The sequence below is a fragment of the Ictidomys tridecemlineatus genome, unplaced genomic scaffold (genome assembly GCF_052094955.1).
Source record: "Ictidomys tridecemlineatus isolate mIctTri1 unplaced genomic scaffold, mIctTri1.hap1 Scaffold_52, whole genome shotgun sequence".
Taxonomy (NCBI): Eukaryota; Metazoa; Chordata; class Mammalia; order Rodentia; family Sciuridae; genus Ictidomys; species Ictidomys tridecemlineatus.
Genome location: NW_027523416.1, coordinates 1,503,831 through 1,524,737, shown reverse-complemented (window position 1 = coordinate 1,524,737; position 20,907 = coordinate 1,503,831). Strand labels below are relative to the sequence as shown.

At 43.5% G+C, this 20,907-nt stretch overlaps 1 protein-coding gene across 25 annotated transcripts in view; it reads right to left on the bottom strand.

Moving 5' to 3' along the window:
• LOC144373881 (palmitoyltransferase ZDHHC19-like) overlaps positions 1-20,907 on the bottom strand; it is a 75,849-nt gene that overhangs the window by 30,728 nt on the left and 24,214 nt on the right. For 21 of the 25 annotated variants that reach the window (XM_078036859.1, XM_078036869.1, XM_078036863.1 and 18 more), the window contains 6 exons: positions 17,127-17,282; positions 16,618-16,692; positions 14,089-14,992; positions 13,522-13,608; positions 1,054-1,824; positions 432-601 (listed from right to left, as the gene is read on the bottom strand). In XM_078036859.1, the coding sequence (XP_077892985.1) occupies positions 432-601; positions 1,054-1,266 (383 nt within the window). In that variant the 5' untranslated portion in view covers positions 1,267-1,824; positions 13,522-13,608; positions 14,089-14,992; positions 16,618-16,692; positions 17,127-17,282. Of the gene's footprint in view, positions 1-431; positions 602-1,053; positions 1,825-13,521; positions 13,616-14,088; positions 14,993-16,617; positions 16,693-17,126; positions 17,283-20,907 lie in introns of all 25 variants that reach the window. The other 4 variants (XM_078036877.1, XM_078036867.1, XM_078036870.1 and 1 more) reach the window with 4 other exon arrangements.

Sequence of the window (20,907 nt, the reverse complement as noted above, 5' to 3'; positions counted from 1 at the left end):
GGCTAAGAATGGAAGCCATGGAAGAGCTCCTCCCTGGCCCGCTTTCGACCCCACTGCTCCCTCCTTACCTCTCACCCCAGGTAGCACTGCCCATGGCTCTCCCTCTCCCTCCATGGACTGGACAGTTAGTCCAGTTCAACCAAGGGAAACCTCCCTCCACCACACTGTCTTCCCACCTGTCCATTTTCAACTTTCATTACCCTACTCTGAGGGCCCCTAGATTCTTAACTCCACAGGCATCCTATCTCGTCCATGTTCCTGACTCCACTGGCCTTCCAAATGTCCTTCACAGGTCCTGCCAAGTGACTTCTCCCTCTAGCCCCGCCCACGTCAGCCCCTCCCCTGTCACCCTGACCCTACTGGGCTGTTTGCCCCTCCCTCCCCACCACATCAGCACTTCCCAGTGTGCGCCCTTGGGAGTGTGTGGATACGTCATGATTTTGTCCAAAAACGCCACGTTCCTCCTGCATATGATGAAAACCATGCAGGTGGCCAGCACGGTACCCAGATAGAGGCACAGGGACACGAGGAGTAGCAGGTAGAGCCGGATGTTTCGGCGCCCCACGCAGTTATTCACCCACCTGCAATGGTGGTCGAACTCCTAGGGGAGAGGAGACAGGTCTGAGGGTCCTTCTGGAATGGCCTCCATCACTCCCTAATCCTGGGGCCTCCCCTAACGCAGCCCTCTAGGCCACCTGCTCTTGACCTTACATAAGGGTTCCCATCTCAGTGAGAGCACAGTTAGAACCCCATGGCTCATCAAGTCACCTGTCCTGAGTGAGGTCTTTAGAGACAAGACCTGCCTGGTGTCACGTGGACCAGGACATGAAAACTCTGGGCCTCCATTTCCTCAAGTACTGGAAAAGGATGAAAAAAATGCCCTTCCACTACCGGCTGTCTGCTCTTGTGAACCATGTTCCCAGAGTGCCACATGAAGCACTCTGGGAATATGGTCTGATACCCCCACCTGGCCCACTCATGATGTGAGGTTCCTGGTCCTGGCCAGGTGCAAGGAGATAGGTTGGTGAGTGGGCAGGGAGGAGGAGCACTCACCTCCACACAGATGTCACACCTTTTGCAGTGGAAGGTTCGGGGCAGGCGGTGAAAATAACACGTGGGACACCACGGCATGTGGTACAACCTGCCATTCACTCGTGCCATGTATACAGTCTCAGGGTCCTGCTCGAAGGCGTCTGGCAGGGAGAGAGGTGTGGGAATGGAGGAGGCCCTTGTATTACTCTGATGCTCAGGGCAGCCCCATAGCATCACTGGGCATCAAGAAGGTGGGGAGGAGGAGGGCAGGGGAACCCCAGTCCCTGTTGAGCAAGCTGACCACTCAGATGGGCGGCAGTCAGAGAGAAGGGCTGTCCAGCACAGGAGCTCTACATGGAGCTCCCCCTGTGGAATAGTGATCAGTGCTTGGAGTTGGATGTGAAATGGGAAGGAGGAAGGGGGAACTGCGTGGCTGGAAGAGCCTGCTGCCTCTCTTGGCCCGTCCTCCCTTCTAAAGCAACTGGAAAACCTCCAGGATTCTGTTTTTCACACTTCAGTGGCTTGGGAAATGAAGTGCCAGGGCCCAAGTAATAGTGACAGGGTAAGAAGGGATCCTGAGGCCACAGGTGGGGTCAGCCCTTTACAAATGACCCCTGTAGGCACCAGCCTTGGGGTGCCACCTCCCTCTCCCAGGAGTCCGAGGCCTTACCTCTGTGCAAGATTCCTGGGTCTGAAAAATTCATGCCAATGAGGCTATACAAACTCAGGAGGCAGAGAAGTCCGGAGACCACTGGGTAGGCCCACTCTCCATTTTGCGCCAGTGCTCAGCCTCTGAAATCAGAGCCAGACTCCGTTCTAGTTGGGGGCAACCCGGAGCCCCCATGAAGCCCGGCTCACCTGAGGTCAGACCCACACACCTTAAGGACAGATCTGAATATCCAGGCTAGAGACAGACCCCATTCCCTCCACCAAATGTCATCAGCATTACCAGCCTCCAACAGTCCCCCCAAATCCTCAGGCTCCCCACATCTCTGTGCTTCCCACTAAATATCCTCCTTCCCCTCTTGGCCTCCCTCCACCTCCCTGCCTCTGCACTCTCACTGTCTATTTCCCTTCTGTCTCTTTTTGAGAACCCACAGCTTGCCCGGAGACTCACGGAAATATAAAGAACACAGCACTTAGATACACCAGGGCTGCCACAGTGAAACAAGCCCAGAGGCTTGAGAATAGCCAGGATCTGGCTGGGGGTCGGGGTGGGGACAATAAATCGTTTGATACAGTCATGCTGCGATGCCTGCTCTCAAACAAATGAGAGCCAACTGCTCCTTCTCCTGGCTTGGCACCCAGAGTACCATGACTACAAGTGTGACATCAGAGAGGTTCCGGAATGGGGGCTCTGGCTGCTTCCTGTGCCCACTGATATCAACCTTCCCCTGGCCTCACATACACACTTCTGGACGGGGACATCCTGCTCTTACAATGTGGCTTTGTTGGAGCTTGTGAGGATGGATGTAGTTTATCCCCCAAAGGTTCTTAGGCTGGAGGCTAGGTCCTCGGTGTGGCAGTGTTGAGGGGGTAGAACCTGCAAGAGGTGGGGCCTAGTGGGAGGTAATTTGGCCACTGGGGATGAGGCCCTTGAAAGGGAGTAATGAACTTCTCATGGGTCCCTGTTAGTTCCTATGAGAGGGGGTGTTATAAAATGAACAAGACTCATCCTCCCCAGTTTCTGGCCATTCAGTCTCAACCCCTTGCATGTCCTCCCACCATGATGCCATTCACCATGTTGTAATCACTCTCACCAAAGATCAGTCTCAGGGGCTACCAAATGTTGCATTCTGTGCTAAATAAACCTCATCTCTTTATAAAGTACCCATTCTTGGGTATTTTGTTAGAGCAACAGAAAGCATCTAATACAGAGACCATGTCATATGGTTTATGGGGAGAAGATTGGTGATGGTTAGTTATCCCCCTTTCAGGCCCAGTGCTAATGGAAGTAGGCATAAGTGCTCCTCACTTATCCTAGTGCCACTTCTTCCTTTCTGTTGTAACAAAGCTCCATTTTGGGGAGGAGGTAGCAAGCTACCAACTAAATATCTTCCCAGTTTCCTTCACTTCCAGGGTGGGTTTTATGACATACTTCTGTCTCAACATAAAACATAAAATGGGCTGGGGATGTGACTCAATGGTTAAGCAACCCTCCGTACAATCCCTGATGATGATGATGATGATAACATAATGATAATAATTTGTACATATTTATGGCATAAAACATATTTTGAAACATGTATACATATACATTATTTCATATTCTTTTTTGTGTTGAGAACCCTTGAAATCTATTCTCTGAGTCATTTTCCAGTGTATATAACATTATCAACTGTACTCATTCTGTTGTATGTTATTATTAACTGTAGTCATCTTATTGTACAATAGATCCCTTAAACTCATCCCCCTCATCTAAGTGCAATTTGGCTTCCTGGGACCAGCATCTCCCCCATACACAGCCCAGCCACTCCTGGGCCCCTGGCAGTCACCATTCTGCTCTCTGTTTCTATGAGTTCAACTTTTATAGATTCCACATGTAGGTGAGATCATGTGATAGTTGTCCTATGCCTGGCTTATTTCCCCCAGTAAAATGTCCTTTGGCCTCCCTCATTCAATGCCACAAGTGACAGGACTTCCTAATTTTATTTAAAGACTAAATAGTGTGCCCTTATATTACTAAACCACATTTTTTATATCATCTCACCCACTGATAGACACAGCTTTTCCCATTTCTAGGTTCTGAGAATATTACTGCAATGAACATGGGGTGCAGATATCTATTAATACACTGATGCCATTTCCTTTGGATATATACCAAGTAGTTGGATGTCTGGACTGTAGGGTATTTTTTTTTTTTGGTGCTGGGAATTGAACCCAGGGCCTTGTCCATGCATGGCAAGCACTCTACCAACTGAGCTCTATTTTTGATTTTTAAAGAAACTTCCCATATTGATTTTTCTAATGACTAGACTAATTTAAATTCCACCAAACATTCTACAAGAATTCTAGTTTCTCCCCATCCAGACCAGTACTTAATATCTTTTGTCTTTCTTTTTCTTTTATTTATACTCAAGTTGAACCAAGGGGTACATTACCCAGATACACAACTGCAGACCTTTTTAAGTTTTATTCTGAGATCAGGTCTCACTAAGTTGCTGAGGTTTACCTTGAATTTATAATCCTCCCACCTCAGCCTCTTGAGTTACTGGTATTAAGGCATGTGCCGCTGGTTCTTTGGTCTTTTTGATAATAGTCATTCTAATAGATGTGGGAGGGTATCTCATTATGATTCTAACTTGCATTTCTCTAAGGATTAGTAATGTTGAACATTTTTTTTCAGCTTTCTCTTGGTCAATTGTGTTTCTACTGAGAATGCAATGATGTTTGAGTCACAGTCTACCTTCAAATTTTATGTCGATTTCTGTTTTAGCACAAGAAGGGATGACATGCATTGGGTCATGGAAAAAGGTCAGGAGTGGTTCTAGAATCATAAATACCAGGTCTATTGAGCTTTGTAGCAGACCATGCTAGCCTTAGGTTTTCTTTTTTTGTTTGTTTGTTTTTTGGTTTTTTAAATTAGTTATATATAATAGCACAATGCATTTTAATTCATTGTACACAACTGTAGCGCAACTTTACATTTCTATGCTTGTACCTGATGTAGCATCACACCATATGTGCATTCATACATGTACTTAGGGTAATGATGTCCATCTCATTCCACCATCTTTCCTATCCCCATGCCCCATCCTCACCTCTGCCTCCCCTTTGCCTCATCAAAGTTCCTCCATTTTTTTCTTATCAGAGAGAACATTCAGCCTTTGGTTTTTGAGGATTGGCTTACTTCAATTAGCATGATATTCTCTAACTCCATTCATTTACCTGCACATAATTTTATTTTCTTTTAATGCTGAGTAGTAATATTCCATTAGGTATATATATACACCACAGTTTCTCTATCCATTCATCTATTCACGGGCATCCAGGCTGTTTCCACAGTTTAGTTATTGTGAACTGAGCTTCTATAAACATGGATGTGGCTGTGTCTCTGTAATATGCTGATTTTAAGTCATTTGGGAATAGACCTAGGAGAGGGATAGTTGGGTCAAATGGTGGTTCCATTTAAAGTTTTCTAAGGAATCTCCATACTGCTTTCCAGATTGGTTACACCAATTTGCAGTCCCACCAGCAGTGTATGAGTGTACCTTTCCCCCCACATCCTCATCCACCAACATTTATTGTGGTCTGTATTCAACACACAGGGCACTTTCTGGTACAGCCACTGTTCTATGTGGTTTACATGAATTATACCACAATCTCTGTTTTACAGATAGGGAAGTTGACTGACCAGGGGCTAAGCAGTTACCTAAGGTCTCCCTGCTGGTTAGTTCTAGAGCTGTGATTTGGACTTATGAGGTCTGGCTCCAGAGACCTTGCCACCAACCACCAAGCAAGGGACTCCAGGAGGAGTTGCAGTCAGGGGGCAGAGTAGAAAGGGAGTGAAGTTGGAGCATGGGATCAATGCCTGAGATGGGTGCTTCCAGTAATAGAAAGGAACCCTGACTGGGGAATCCCAGAGGGCAGACCACATTTAGGTCCCTTGAGAATAGTGATCCTGGACATGGAGGGCCTCATTCTGAGCAGAGGAGGAAGGGCCTATGGCCTGACCTGGGGCTGGAAGAACCACAGGATGGAGGAAGGGAAAAGGCTGCCAGGCAAACTCAATGATGGAATGAAGCTGGACAGAGGAGAAGACAGGCAGACCACAGGGCTGAGGAAAAAGGGCCAAGCTCAAGAGTCACAGGTGGGAGGGAACCACATATGGCAGTGGTGGGGTGCTGAATAAAAGGATGGGAGGTGATGAGCAGACAGGATCCTCTGTCTTTTCAGTTGTCTCAGAGTCTGCAGCTTCACCTCCCCCCACTGATGCTGCCCACCAGTCTTCCTGAAAGAGCCTTTAATCAAGCGATTGCCATACAAAAGGAATCTCACGGCAGAGATGCCCACTCCTATCATTCCTAGTCAACACTAAGAAGAAAAAGAAATAAAAACACACATGTTGGAAAGAAGAAAATAAAACTGTTCCTCACAGAGGACATGATTTTCCAAGTAGAATAAATAACAACAATCAGTGGCAGAGCACCTCGATTCAATCTCCAGAACTGGAAAAACAACACCACTAAGAACTTCTGTTCTTTGGAAGATGCTATGAAGAAAATTGAATGAAAAGCCACAGATTGCAAGAAAAATTTGGAAAACATAGATCTCAACCCAGTGTACACAACTCTTATAACTTAGTAAGGAAAGAAAACAATATTTTTTAAAAGAGAAGTAGATTGGAGCCAACACTTTGCCAAAGACCTACCAATGGACAAGAAGACATAAAAATAAGCTCAACATCATTGCTCATTAGGAAAACATAACCTGGAGCTTAAATGAGATGCCACTACTCATTTATTAGAAAGGCTTCAATAAAAAGAGAAAACAAAACAAGAACAAATGACAGTGTGAAATGTTGGTAAGGATGTGGAGCAACTGGAATTTTCATACTTTGCTGGTAGAAATTAGGAATGGTACAGTGATTTTGAAAGAAAAATGGCAATTTTCTACAGAGTTCCACCTACAGTTACCTTATGACTCAGCAATGCCACCCCTAAGAATTGACCCAACAGAAATGAAAACTTAGGTTCGCATGCCTGTACACCAATGTTTGTAGCAGCTTTCTTTATAGCTGTGAAAAACTAGCTAGGCACAGTGGCGTGTGCCTAAGTTCTAGCCACTTGAGAGGCTAAGACTGAAGGATTGCAAGTTCAAAGCCAGCCTCAGCAAATTAGCAAGGTTCTAAGCAATTCAATGAGACCCTGACTCAAAAGAAAAAAAAAACCTTTAAGAAAAATAAAGGGGGCAGATGGATCAGAGATGCAGCTCAGTGGTTAAGCACCCCTGGGTTCAATCCCTGGTACAAACAAAACAAAACTAAAACACTGTGGAAAAACTAGATACAATGAACAATCCTTCAATTGGTGAATGTATAAATACTCTATAGGAATGCTATTCCCAGTGTGGGCCCTTGGGACTGTGTGGCTAGCCATGGCTTTGTCCAAGGATAATGACATCACCGTGGTGGCCACAAGGAAGACGATGCACATCACCAGAAGGGCACCCAGGTACAGGCAAAGGGACACAAGTAGCAGCAGGAAATTGCAGATGTTCAGATACCTCAAGCTGTTGCTCACCTGCCCACAGTGGTGGTCCAACTCCTAGGGGAGAGGAGGCAAACCTCAAGGGTCCATCTGACCTGACTTCCATCACCCCCAAATGCTCAGGTCTTCCCCAACTCAGCCCCCTAGGCTGCCTGCTCTTGGCCCTACACACAGGTTCTCATCTCAAGGACAACCTGGCATTTCCATGGTTAGGGCACAGTTAGCCCCATAGCACATCAGGTCACCTGTTCTGAGCGAGATTTTTAGAGACAAGATCCGCCTGGTGTCACTTGGAGCAGGACATAAAAACTCTGGGCCTCTGTTTTCTCAGATACTGGATGAGGATGAAAAAAACACCCTTGCCCAACCAGCCGTCTGCACTTGTGAACCCGAGCAGGGTGGGCACATCAGACAAACACACTCAGAACCAGGAAACCCTACAACTAGGACACCCAGACCAAGACATGCAATGATCCCCAGGACCAGGCAGCAGTCAGCAAAAAAGGCTGGGAATCTAGTATCAGCAAGCCAGGGGAGGGCACAGTCACTGCCTTTCCTCCCCCTGACTCCACCAGGCTCAGCACAGAGGGGATGCCCTTTGCATGTCAGCACCTGTGCAAGCAAGGCCAGCCTCCCAGGACAGGTGCAGAACTGGAGGCAATAACAGATGGAAGTGAGCAAGAGTAGCAGGGAGCCACTTTTAGCAGACTGGGAAGATGGTCTCATACCCACCTGTGGCCCACTTATGCTGTGAGTTTCCTGGTCCTGACCAGGTGTCCAGGGATGGGTTGGTGAGCGGACAGGGAGGTGGAACACTATGTCCACAAAGATGTTACAACAGGGACAGTGGAAGGTCTTGGGTGGGCAGTGGGAGGAGCAACGTGGGCACCAGGGCATTTGAAAGGTCCTTCGATACATCCAGGCCACATATGCTGCCCTCAGGGTTCTGTTTGATGGAGCCTGGCATGGGAAAAGTTTTGGGCAATGACAAGATCCCCTTCTATCACTCTGTCGCTCAGGGCAGCACCATAGCTGGAATGCAGGCATTATCTTCTTCTAGGATTATCTTCTATGTTGAATATATATATATATATATATATATATATATATATATATATATATATATATTGTTAGAGAGGGACCTACCTTTGCTACTGAAATTTATTTCTTCATACTGTGCCTGGTCTTACCATGAAACCATGATATTAGTAGCAGGAAGAACTCTGGTAGCTCTTGTGCTATTTAGCTCCAACATAAGTGTAAAGAGTTTTGAGAACATTTGATTTTTAATTGATATTCTTCCCAGGGTAAATAAACCCTTTCTAGTCAGTGCCACAGAGATGTTGTCAAGAGTAAAATTATACAATTTGATGTTGTCTGGGATGGACTGTTGAAATATATATATTTACATTGCTATAAAGAAGCTCAAATGAAAACAATGAAATAATAAAATTGAGGGAAGAATTCACAACCCTGGGTACTGGCCTCCAAATACTTCACCACTTTGAAGATGGAAGAAAATATTCTTAGTAACATACTGACTTTTCCAGGTGAAACTGGACTATACAAACAAAATTTGAATGTGTGATTTCACTTAAAATATTTGTCCTGTCTCAGAGACCTGATACAAAACCAACCAATTCAATCAAATGCATAATCCTTCTCTTGGATTGCTTTACGAATAAGAGAGGACAGATTTTTTTAATAGAACAAGAATTTTATGCAAAATCTGAGCTTTACTATTCTTCATTGAGTGGGAGGAAAGGAGTGGAGGGAGTTTAGAAGGCTCTTTGAAGGAGAAGCCAAGTTATTAGAGCAAGCTCCAGGTTCTTTGAGACTCGTCTTCCTGTCTTTCACTGGGCACAGTCAGTACTTCCACAGCCTGTGCACCTGGGAGGAAGGCAAAGCATGGAGAGATGGCAGAGGGGGGAGACAGGCAACTGAGCATTTGAACATATGTGCTTGCTCTGAGTGCATGGGTGTATGATTGGCAAATGGGGAATAGACTGATAACATTTGACTTTGAAAATGACTTTGAGCCCTGCTACACTAAAACTTGCTTTACCAGCTTGGAAGACAAATATGCCCGCATCTGTTTGTAAAGTTCTAACTAATCACTGTGCCACCCCACAAGCAAGTTCACAGGAAATGTTGTTTCCTTCAGGACTTCCCACTGGGTTTGCCCAAGAATTCTCTCCAGCTCTCTTTGCCTTTAGGAGCTTGGTGCTGGCAAAAGAGGGGAAGGAAGAAACCCATAGGGTCCTGCCTGAGGAGACTCCCTGCTTCCCCTCAGTCTTTCACACCAACCAGTGCAGGGAGCCCACACTTGGGGAAGACTGGGGTCCTTTTGTTTTCTGACTGCATATGCTGCTTCTCCTGGCCTCTCCATGGGAGCTTGTAGGGAGGTGGAAGGAGCTACTTGGAGTGCTTTCCTGCCAGCTGACCCCACACTTGGTCATCTCAGCCCACCAGAGAACTTCCAACATGTGAATTTTCAAAAGGAAGAAATCAGGATTGCTTTTGACCTCCCTGACTTCTGCAAATTTGCCAGCCCTGTCCCTCAGGTAGGGCAGTGGGGTGCAGGAGGGACACACACCTGGCTAAGAAAATCTCCATGTGGTAAACAATCCTAGGTGTAACTCTTCTCCTTGGCTATGGAGAATTCTGTCTGTGGTACAAAGCTTCCACAAGACATAGTGGACCTGTGATGTTTCACTGTTTTACTTCCCAAAGATTTTTGAGGCTTGAGGCAAGGGCTAGTAAGAGGCAAAGCAATTTACCTTGACCTCAGAGCACTGCCCCAAGTAGAAGAGCCATCTGGTAGAAGCAAAGTTAGTTTTAGAATCTGTGTGCTTAGGTAGGTGCAACTAACTCAGACTATGTAGAACTTTGTCTAACACTGCTTTTTTTCCCATTAAAATGCTATTTTAAAATGTTTATCCTATAGGAAAGTTTCAAGAACAGTAAAATAATGTGCACCATAATCTGTATACTTTTCTATATGTAAATGAGGTTAAGCAAAAATGAAGATTAGCATGACACCAATATGTATTCAGCTAAATTCATCAATTTTAATATTTTGGTATGTATAGGAAAATTTTCTTGTACCACCATACTAATATCACTTTGAGGAAATTTGATATTGATATGAAACTACTATCAAGGTATATATTCCATATTCAAATTTTCCTAAATCCATTATAGCTGGATTTTTTAAATATACAGGATATGATCAAGGATCACGTGTTGCATTTTGTTGTCATTTTTCTTTAGAATCCTGTAATCTATAATGGTTTTCTGACATTTTTTATACAGCACTGACATTGTGGAAGTGTCCTGAACAGTTGTTCTGCAGAATTTGAATGTTTCTGATTGCCTCCTCATGATCTGTTTTAGGCAAAACATTTCTACAAGAATTGGACAGATGATACTTATTTCATGGAGTAGGGGGTGGGAAACTTAACATCTGTTGTCAAGTACAGTTAATGTTGAACTTTGATCATTCAGCATGATGCTGTTTGATTGAGAAGGTAAAGTGTTGTCATTCTGGTTTCTCCTAACTTACTGCATATGCAAAAATAAATGTTGGTGAGGATGTGGGGGAAAAGACACACTCATAGATTGCTGGTTGGACTGCAAATTGATGTAATCATCATGGAAAGCAGTATGGATATTCCTCAGAAAACTTGGAATGAAACCATCATTTGACCCAGCTATCCCACTTCTCAGTCTATTTCCAATAGACTTAAAATCAGCAAACTACAGTGATGCAGCCACATCAATGCTATAAAGTAGCTCAACTCACAAAAGAGTTTTACTATGGAACCAACCTAGGTGTCCTTCAACAGACGAACAGATAAAGAAAATGTGGTCAATATGCACAATGGAATATTACTCAGTTTTAAAGAAGAACAAAGTGATGACATATGCCAGTAAATGAGTGGAAGTTAAGAATATCAGACAAAAACAACTGATAATTAAATTTCCATGAAGCTTGAGTAAGACACACTGGACAAAATACACATCAAAGTATTTCAGAATGAAATACTTTGCACAGCAAAAAGGGAAATGCCAATGGATGAGTAATTGTACTTACTGGGAAATAGTGAACTAAAAAGCAAAGTAAATTAGGACTTACAAAAATGGTTTCCATAAAAATGATTGATTTAAAATATGAAAGTCATTGATATATAAACAATGAATCATTACAAATCACCTAATTGTAATAAAATAAAAGGTACAAGAAAAACACATAAATTATATGTACAGAATGTAGAGAATAGACTTACACTGAAAACTTGTAATTTACTCTTTTGGGGGGACAAACAAAAGAAAACACTGGCAGATAAAGTTTAGAACACAGCTTTTAAAATGATACACCATATGCACAACTTTAAAAATGATACATGCATACTCCCATTTAAACCAGGTGTTCCTCTTTCTCCCTTCAACATCCCCCCATTCAGGTTAGCCCCCAACCAAAGTTTCCCTTCACACTTACTCCCCCAACAAGGCCCCACTATTGAAGCCAGGTACCAGCCCTAAAACCTCTACCACACAAACTCAGCTGCCTCCAGGAGCACCCAGGAACAGCACCCAAGTGCCTCTGCCCCACTGCCCTGCAACCTCTGCCACACCCACTCAGCTCATGTCAAGAGCACCCAGGAACAGCACACTAACTCCTATGCCCCACTTCCCTACCTCCACAGGCCTTAGCACTAGTGCCCCCTCCAGGCACTCACTCAGAGCAGGCAGCCACTACCCCACATAGCTGCCAGTCCCTCTGCACCTCTCCAGCCAGGGTGGCGCCCCCAGAGGCCTCACCACCTGTGTCTGCTCCAGTCATCACCTTGCAGCCACAGGCACTGAGTGCCCCCTCCCCACACCCTACCCCACCTAGCCTCTGGTCCCAGGACACCTCTCCTGCAAGGGTCCAACCCCCACAGGCCTCAGAAAGAGGCCCCTCTCAAGGGGCCAGCACAGCATGCCCCCTCCACACACACTACCCCACCCAGCTCTAACTCATCTAGCTCCAATCCCCAATGCCTCTCCAGCCAGGGCTGTGCGCCCCCTCCAGACCTCAGCATGAGCGCCCCCTCAAGTAACTACCTCGCAGAGACAGGCACAGTGTGCCCCATCACCACACATTACCCACCAAACTCCTTCACCACCCAGCTCCGGTCCCCTAAAACCTCTCCACCCAGGGCCATATGCCACATACCACTGGGGACACTGGAGTCCTCCCTACCTGAGACTGTCCTCATAAGTCCACAAGGACCAACAGGAGGTGGTGGTGAGGGTCATGCTGCCCCTATGGGAGGCACAACATCCTCACCAGGAACCATAAATGAGAAAGGACGGCAAGGACACCTTCCCAGAGGGTGACATAGTCTAGGGGCAAGACTGGAGCAGCCCAGGCAGCCATCAGTAGAAAGGATCTCTGTGATTTGAAGGCCCTAGCTTCTCCACAATCTGCAGTATACTTTTAGGCTGCCCAGAAATCCACTGTGCAGATGCAGTTTGGAATAAGTTCCTGCATGAATCAGTGAATGTGTGCAAACTGCACGCACATGTGTGTCAAGGGCGGGGGTATGTGCTGGGATGTTCCCAGGCCCTACCTCACAGTTATAAAAACAGTTCAGCCCTCCCAAGGTACTACCTCACCCAGCTCTGGTCCCCTAAGACCTCTCCAGCCAGGGTTGTGCCCCTACAAACCTCAGGAAAACTGCCCCCTCCAGCTAACCCCTAGCAAGAACAGGCACAGTGCACCTCTCCCCACAAAAGTTCCTACCCCACCAAGCTCCACCCCATTCACTCTGGTCTCCCAATAACTCTCCAGCCAGGACTGCACCCCCACAAGCCTCAGCACAAGCACCCACTGTAGGCATTGCATTGCAGTGACAGGCTCAGCAAGTACCCTCCCCATGTACTACCCCATCCAGTTCCTGGTGCCCTAACACCTCCCCAGTGAGGGCCTTGTACCCACAGGCCTCAGCAAGAGCGCCCCCTCCAGGCATCTCCTCACAGGTACAAACACAGTGTGCCCCTCCCCACCAACTACCTCACCCAGCTCCGTTCCCCTGAAGCCTCTTCAGCCAGGGCGGTGCCCCCAAAGGCCTCAGCATGAGCTTCCTCTCCAGGCAACACTTTACAGAAACAGTGTGCCCCCTCGTCACACACTACCACACCTAGCACCTACCCCATCCAGTCTGGTCCCCCAACACCTCTCCAGCCAGGGCCATACACAACACATTGCTGAGGATACTGGAGGTCTCCCTACCTTGGCTCTGCTCCCAGTTTCAGCAGGAAGGATCTCAGGTACTTGAGGAACATGCTTCTCCACTGTCTACTGGCCACTTCTGGATGCCTGGAAACTCAGAGCACAGAAACAGCTTGCAATATGCCCGCCCAAGCTTGTGTGCCTCACGCACTCGCCTGTGTGTTGAGGGTGGGACTTTGCCCAGGAATGTTACAAGGTAATGTCTAGCAACAACAGGCACAGTGCGCCTTCTCCCCAGACACTACCCCACCCAGCTCGGGTCCCCTAAGATCTCCAGCCAGGACCCTTCCCCCACAAGCCTCAGCATGGTCACCCCTTCAGTCACTGCCTCCCATGGATAGCACAGAGCACACCCTCCCCTGCACTATCCCACCCAGCACCTACCCCACGGAGCTCCTACCTCACCCACCTCTACCCCTCCCACCTCGTACCCCACCCTGCTTCTGGTTCCCTAAGAACTATCCAGCAAGGTTCCTATCCCATATAGGACTCAGCAGGGTCCGCGCATCCATGAACCACCTTACAGGGAGAGAGACACACTCTGCCTCCTCCTCATGCATTACTTACCCAGCTCTGGTCCCATGACGCCGCTCCAGCCAGTGCTGCACCCCACAAACTGCTGGACACACTGGTGCCCTCTCTACCTGAGGCTCTCCACTGGGATGTACAATGTCCAACAGGAGCACAGTGGTGAGTGCCAGGCTGCCTTTGTGGGAAGCCTCACATCCTCACCAGGAACCGCAAAGTTGAAAGCTAGAAGGGACTTCATCCCAGAGGGCGACAAAGCTTCTTGGCCAGGAGCAGAGCAGGCCAGGCAGCCTTGCAAAGGTAGGTCCTCAGCTACTTGAAGACACGCGCTTCTCCACCATCTGCCTGAAACTTCTAGGCCGCAGGAAACCCACTGCACAGAAGTAGTTAGCAGTGCGTCTGTGCATGCGTGCGTGCGTGTGTGTGTGCATGCATGTGCGCGTGGAGCATGACCGCGTCTTGCATTCGTTCGTGTGCGCATCATGCATTCACTTATGAGTTGAGGGCAGGGCTGTGCCCTACAATATAGGGGTGGGGCCACATGATGTGCAGGGAGGGCGAGCGGGAAGTAGAGTTCCCGGGAAGATGGGGAGGATGGCTTGTGTTGCAGGAGGGGGCGCTGCAGAACTTGCCCAGGAGGTGGCGTAGGGTGCCGGTTCCTTGTCTGGGCCACAGTATAGGAGGCAGTGCAGGAATGTTGTGTCGTACCCCCGCTCCCCTGCAGTAGCGCTTGAGGTTGGGGTCCATGCACAACTTTTGCTGTTTGGAGCCAAGGTAGTTCTCACAGCCCTCCTGGCTTCAACTTCTGGGAGGACTGGAGTTCTGGCCAATGCGGTGCTCAGCACTAAATAACTCTGGCCAAACATGGAAACCTGCCGGTGCCAATCCAGGGACCTGGTAGTGATGATGCAATTGCTTGGCTGCACAAGACTGCTGAGGTCTCCTGTCAGATATATATATATATGTATATATACATACACACACGTACATATCTGAACCAGTAAGCACAGCTAGCACTCACAGGTACATATACACCTGATCACATGGATTTATGTAAAATTGGTTAATATGTAGAGGTAAGGTTAGGGTTAATATGAAATTTTGGTTTGAGTTAGTGGTAGGGTTAAAGATTAACATGTGTATGTGAAAATATGAACAGTCCTAAGTATTTACATTAAAAATGTACTGAAACATATATAAACATACATGTTATAACACAGAGAAGAATACAATATGAGTAATGTGATTATACATGTTGTATATAAGTGGAGGTGAGGATATAACCTATAAATTACATATATTAGTATAGATGCAGATTTATCATTAAACAATTAAAATAGAAGTCAAAATACAATTTAAAATTTATTGGACTACATGGATTCAAGTCAAACTGGATTTAGATAGAAAGGTAATGTAAAGATAATAAAAAATTTGGTTTGAGTTAGGATTAGGGTTAAAGAATGGACATGTATACTGGGAAATATCTGTATTCATAAGATGAATGTGTGAAAATATGTTAAAAATACATAAAAAACATGCATGGTATGACATTAGGGAGACTGTTATATGAATCATATGATGAGACATTTTGTAAATAGGGAGTTTCAAGGATATACCCTATAAATTATATACAGTGATATGTATGTGAATTTAATATTGATCATTGAAAATAAAAGTCAAAATACACTTTAAAATTCTTATTGGTGTACAAGGATTGAAGTAAAATTTGCCTTTCTTATAGAAGTAACATAAAGGTCAATATAAAATTTTGGATTGTGTTAGGGTTTTAGTGTAAGAATGAATATGTGAATTGGGAAATATCAATATTCATAAGAATATACTGTGAAATTATGTATGAAAGCATATATAAAACCACATGTTGATACAGGCATAAGTAAAATGTGAGTCATGTGATTACAAATTTGGTAAACATGGGGATGAAGAATATATCCTATAAACAATATATACCAGTATATATGCAAATTTAATATTGATAATTGAACATATAAGTCAAAATGCACATAAAATTTTATCATAGTGCACATGCTTTTAATAAAATTTAGTTCAGTTACTTATTTGAGGAGAACTGATAATGCAAATTATATAATAGAAAGTATTTTCAGGTTAACAAATTTTTACCATGACAGTAGGATACCTGGTCATTGAATCCATACCTAGAAGCATTGCTTAAAAAACTATGCTTATATTTTAATGTAAATTTTTTTCCCAAAACATACTAAACGTTTCTAACTATGATGTGTCAGTACTCTTGGGAAGGAGGTTAACAAATGTCAACCTGACATTGAATAAGGAAAAACAAGAGACCAAACAGGGAAAGTCCTCCAGGTATAATTCCAGAACTGAAATGTTGATTTTGTGCCAGTTTTAGACTCTAATCCCTACTCCTGGGGGGAGTAAGGGAAGGAGAATTCATTTCATGAAATAAATTTGGGAAATGAGGTCAAAGAATCTGATCTCTTTCATAGAGCATTCTAATTAAATCTATTCCTCAACTGTCATGGAAATTCTTTTTCAGTACTGACACAGAGTGGAGTCAACGTGTCATACCTGGGCTGGATGGCCCCTCAGGAGAGCTTGTTTCCAAAGCACTGTCTGGAGGAATCCCATCTACTAACTGCAGGGCTGAAAGGAACAACACAATTTATAAACAAGCCTCATACATAAAGCACCTTTACAGCTTCACTGTAGCTTTTTTATATATAATCCAGAAAGAATTGAGCCTTGACCTTGCTAAAAGTCATTTTACTACCCAACTGTGAAATGACAAAATTCCACTTAGATTCATTTCTCTCACTATATAAGTCAATCCTGGAGTGGCAATATTTTCTAAATAAGTTTACAAATTACAATCTGCTCATTTTCGGATAATGAAGCCATATAATTTTGTCATTTTATTTTGTGTTGCAGATTCATAGAAAGTAGTCAAGTGAGAATAATCAGGGACTATTTATAAATCCTAAATATCATTATTTAATAAAAAGACAAACATATCATTTCTGTTTGTATTAAGCAGAACATAATACAAATGAAAGTGTTAATGGGAAAAGTAACATTACCAGTCACTCGGCCATTTCCATCACTTGAATGCTGAGCTGCTTTGGAGGGTGGGGAAGGTGCTTTTCACTTTGTTCTCCTCAAAGATGAAGTTCCCCAATGGAGGAGCTACTGAGCCGCAGTGAGCCTGTTCTCACTATGCTTGCTTCACAGGGACTCTGTAAAAAACAAAACCACCAAACACAATCCTATGAATAGAAATTAATTGCAAACCTTATGAAGACACTGATCTTTAAAACAAATCCATCATCTACCAAAATGAAGCACAATAGTAATTTATTAAAAAAAATAGTTATGGAACAAAGAAAATCTGTGCAGAAGTAAGGTAAAATATAAGGAAAAATAAAATATATCCCTCCCCAATTAACTTAGACTAGGACAGGGGACAAATATGAAAATAACAAATTGAAATGTAAAAGGCTTTTGAGAAATACAGTTAAAAACTAACTTTTACAGAAGAATCAGAGAAATTATTGAATGTAAAGTAAGGGTTGAAAAGGAGAAGAGTACTGGTACACTAATAGCTGGCTTGGTTAATCTATCTCTTTTTAGCACCAGTGTATCAGTGGAAAATGTTTCAAGAATTTATATTTGCCCAAGATAAGGTCCTTGAGGTCACAGACTACAAGTGGCTACTGCTCACATTCCTGGCAGGTGAATGTCTGCAGAACCTAGGACTATCCTGCCTCCTCAGGCAGATTGATGCCTCCTGGCCAACTGCCACACCATCTTTGCTCTTTGACTTATAACAAAACTTAGAATTGTTCATACTTTATTTCTGCAATTTCTCTTTTCCCACTTGAGTTTCCCAATTAAATTTTTACCACCCTTGACCCATTAACACTTTTCCTATCAAAATCACCAATGACCTTGACCACAAATAAATCAGTGGTCATTTCTCTCAGAACTCTTTTTTTTTGGACCTGTTAGCAGCAATAAACACACATGACCTCCCTTCTGCAGTGCTTTTTCTTACCCAGAACACCACATTTCTCACTCTCAACAGATCCATACTCTGGTTGCTCTGCTTTTTTGATGCATTAGTTTTCATCTTCTGACCAACATTGGTGTCACCAGAACTCTGGCCATATTCTTGTTAATATCTATACTCACACTTTCTTGATGATTTGTTACCTGTAAGTTTTATATACATGCTGATGATTGTAAACTCATGTCTACTCCATCTGATGACCTGTTTTGGTCTCCATGGCAAGGCCACTTCAACTTAGCACGTCTAAACCTGAAATCTTAGCAGTCATTCCTTTTCTTCCTTCTACCCAAACCCTGTACTTCTCATGGTCTTTATCTCAGCAAAGAGCAAGTCATTTTTCTATTTGCTGTCATTTCCTCTCTCATCATCCATAACAAATCTACCCTGTTGGCTCCTCCCTTAAAAGACACTGAGCATCATCTTGACTTCTACCATAGAGTCTGAATCATTGACAACACTCTAACAGGGCTCTGCTTGTACACTGAATGCCTACTGTCTTTCCTCAACATAGCAGGAAGAAAAGATCCTGTTAAAGTGTGTAAGTTACTTTAGGATGTTTTGTTCAAAACCTTCTAGTATTTTCCCAATTGGCACAGAAAATCTAAGTCCTTTTAATTGATGTCCTGGTTCCTATATGTCTCTGACCATCTGCAAGGACAGAATAGCTCACTCCAGTCACAATGGCTTTTTTGCTGCCTCTCATGGTGCCTGGAGAGTTTCTGGGATGGCTACCCTGGCTGTTCCTATACCTAGAACATTCTTCCTTCTGATAGCTTAATGTTTCTCTCCCTCATTTCCTTCTGGTTATTTCTCACATGTCACCTTTCAATGCCTTCCTCCCTGACTCCAAAATTTTCTATCCCATTTCCAAGCTTTACTTTTTTACTATAAGCCTTTAACAGCTTTTGGCTTATTTACTGGTTTATTATCTGCTTCCACTGAAATTGGCTATAAGGGCAGGAACTTGTTTTTCTATTTTGCTCATTGCTGTAATTCTGGAACAATTGTTTGGCATACAGAAGTTTCTCAATAAATATTTAAGTGAGTGGAAAATGAATTCTGTATTTTCTTCTTCATGGGTAAGAAGTCTTGATAAACGTGGACTAGATGTTTGTGTAAATTTGGGTCATTCCACTCTTACAGGACCATGTAAGTACATCCAAGCAAAATAGTCCAATACATAAGAAGTTCCCTGTCTTTGTGCTTTGCTACACATCCAGAAAAAAGTGACGAATTTACTATTTCATAACTTTCTAATACTTCTGCCAGAGGAAAAAAACCTGCCCCAAAAGAAAAAAAATTATTTAAAAACTATCATCATTGCCAACTGTGTGAGATACTAAAGACAACGATGGATCACTACAGAGACAGAAACACAAGCCTACATGGCAGATTCTATACTATACAAACCCCTCATTCATAATTCCTCTTAAGGAAGGAGAGATAAGGTGGCTGGTGATCTCATCATCCCCCCAAATATTAAACTTCTACCATATCAGTTGATATATAGTTATAGCTAGCCCTTGCCATCATATTACGCTGTTCCTTCTTTCAGAACTCAAACCTCTAATAATCTAGCAAGAAAAGAAAACCTGCCACTCAAACTCATATTTTGATTCTGAACCACTAAAGTCAATTCTAATTAACTATCGTGATCATCCCCCACTGGGAGGTCATGGGATGGATCCCCAACAGACCTCTAAAATAATTCAAGAGAAGGATCCTCAGTAATAAAGAGATGATATAGAACATAGTGAGGAATTAGCAGTAAATACTGATTTGAGTAGATTATAATGCCTCTGTGGTCTGAAACTTTCACTTGATCTCTCATAGTATTAGCAAATTCAGAGAAACTCAAGGAGTGGTTAAATGCTAAAAGAACATTTTAAAATATTTCTCTAAAAATCTAAAGATGTTATTTCTTGAGAAACTGACTTCAGTTTAGCCTTATTCAAGCATCACTATCACTGCAGACCTGGTTTATTAGTAACAATGCAGTAAAAGCACACCAAGGAATGACATCTTTGATCTTCCTCCTTAGTTTCATCTTTCTCATGTTTTGACTGATTGCTTTCATGAGGTATATAATAAAAATACTTCCACCTTAGGCCATATTCTCAATCACTGTCACTTATGAATCTCACCTATTACATGCTAAAAGCAGTCATGATATGAACTTCACAGACAATAGTGTTTAAGAGCTAAAGACTTTCATAATACAGTAAAGCAGACAGCATAGAAATTTTAAAAATAGAGGAATTTTTATACTCACAAATTCATGTAAACATATCCATAACTCAAATACAGAATACTCACATATTCATATATTTATCAGTCTAGAGATCCTAAAATAAGCTAGCATTTTTGTACAGAATATGTATATTTCTATGAACAAGGAATTTAAAACTTGTCAGAATAAATAAATAGCATTTATGAAGACAATTGAGGGAATGCAAAGCTATGGATACCTTGGGAAGCATATATGGTATAGTCATTCTACAAAACACTGGTATAAATGGGCGTACATTTCTAGAGTTGCAGTTTGAACCACAGACCCTCAGAACAAGGACATTAGGAGAGACATGATTCTTACTAATTGATATGAGGTAGAACTTGTGCCTGTCATAACTAGATTCCATCTTATAATTAATAGTGAAAACTTGCTAAATAAAGAGACAAAATATAAATGTAACAATTAGTATAAGATGATCCAAAAGCAGGAGTTCTGAATTAATAAGAATTGTGAGATTAGTTAATCAACACAAGATTAATAATAGAAATGTAAATTTTGA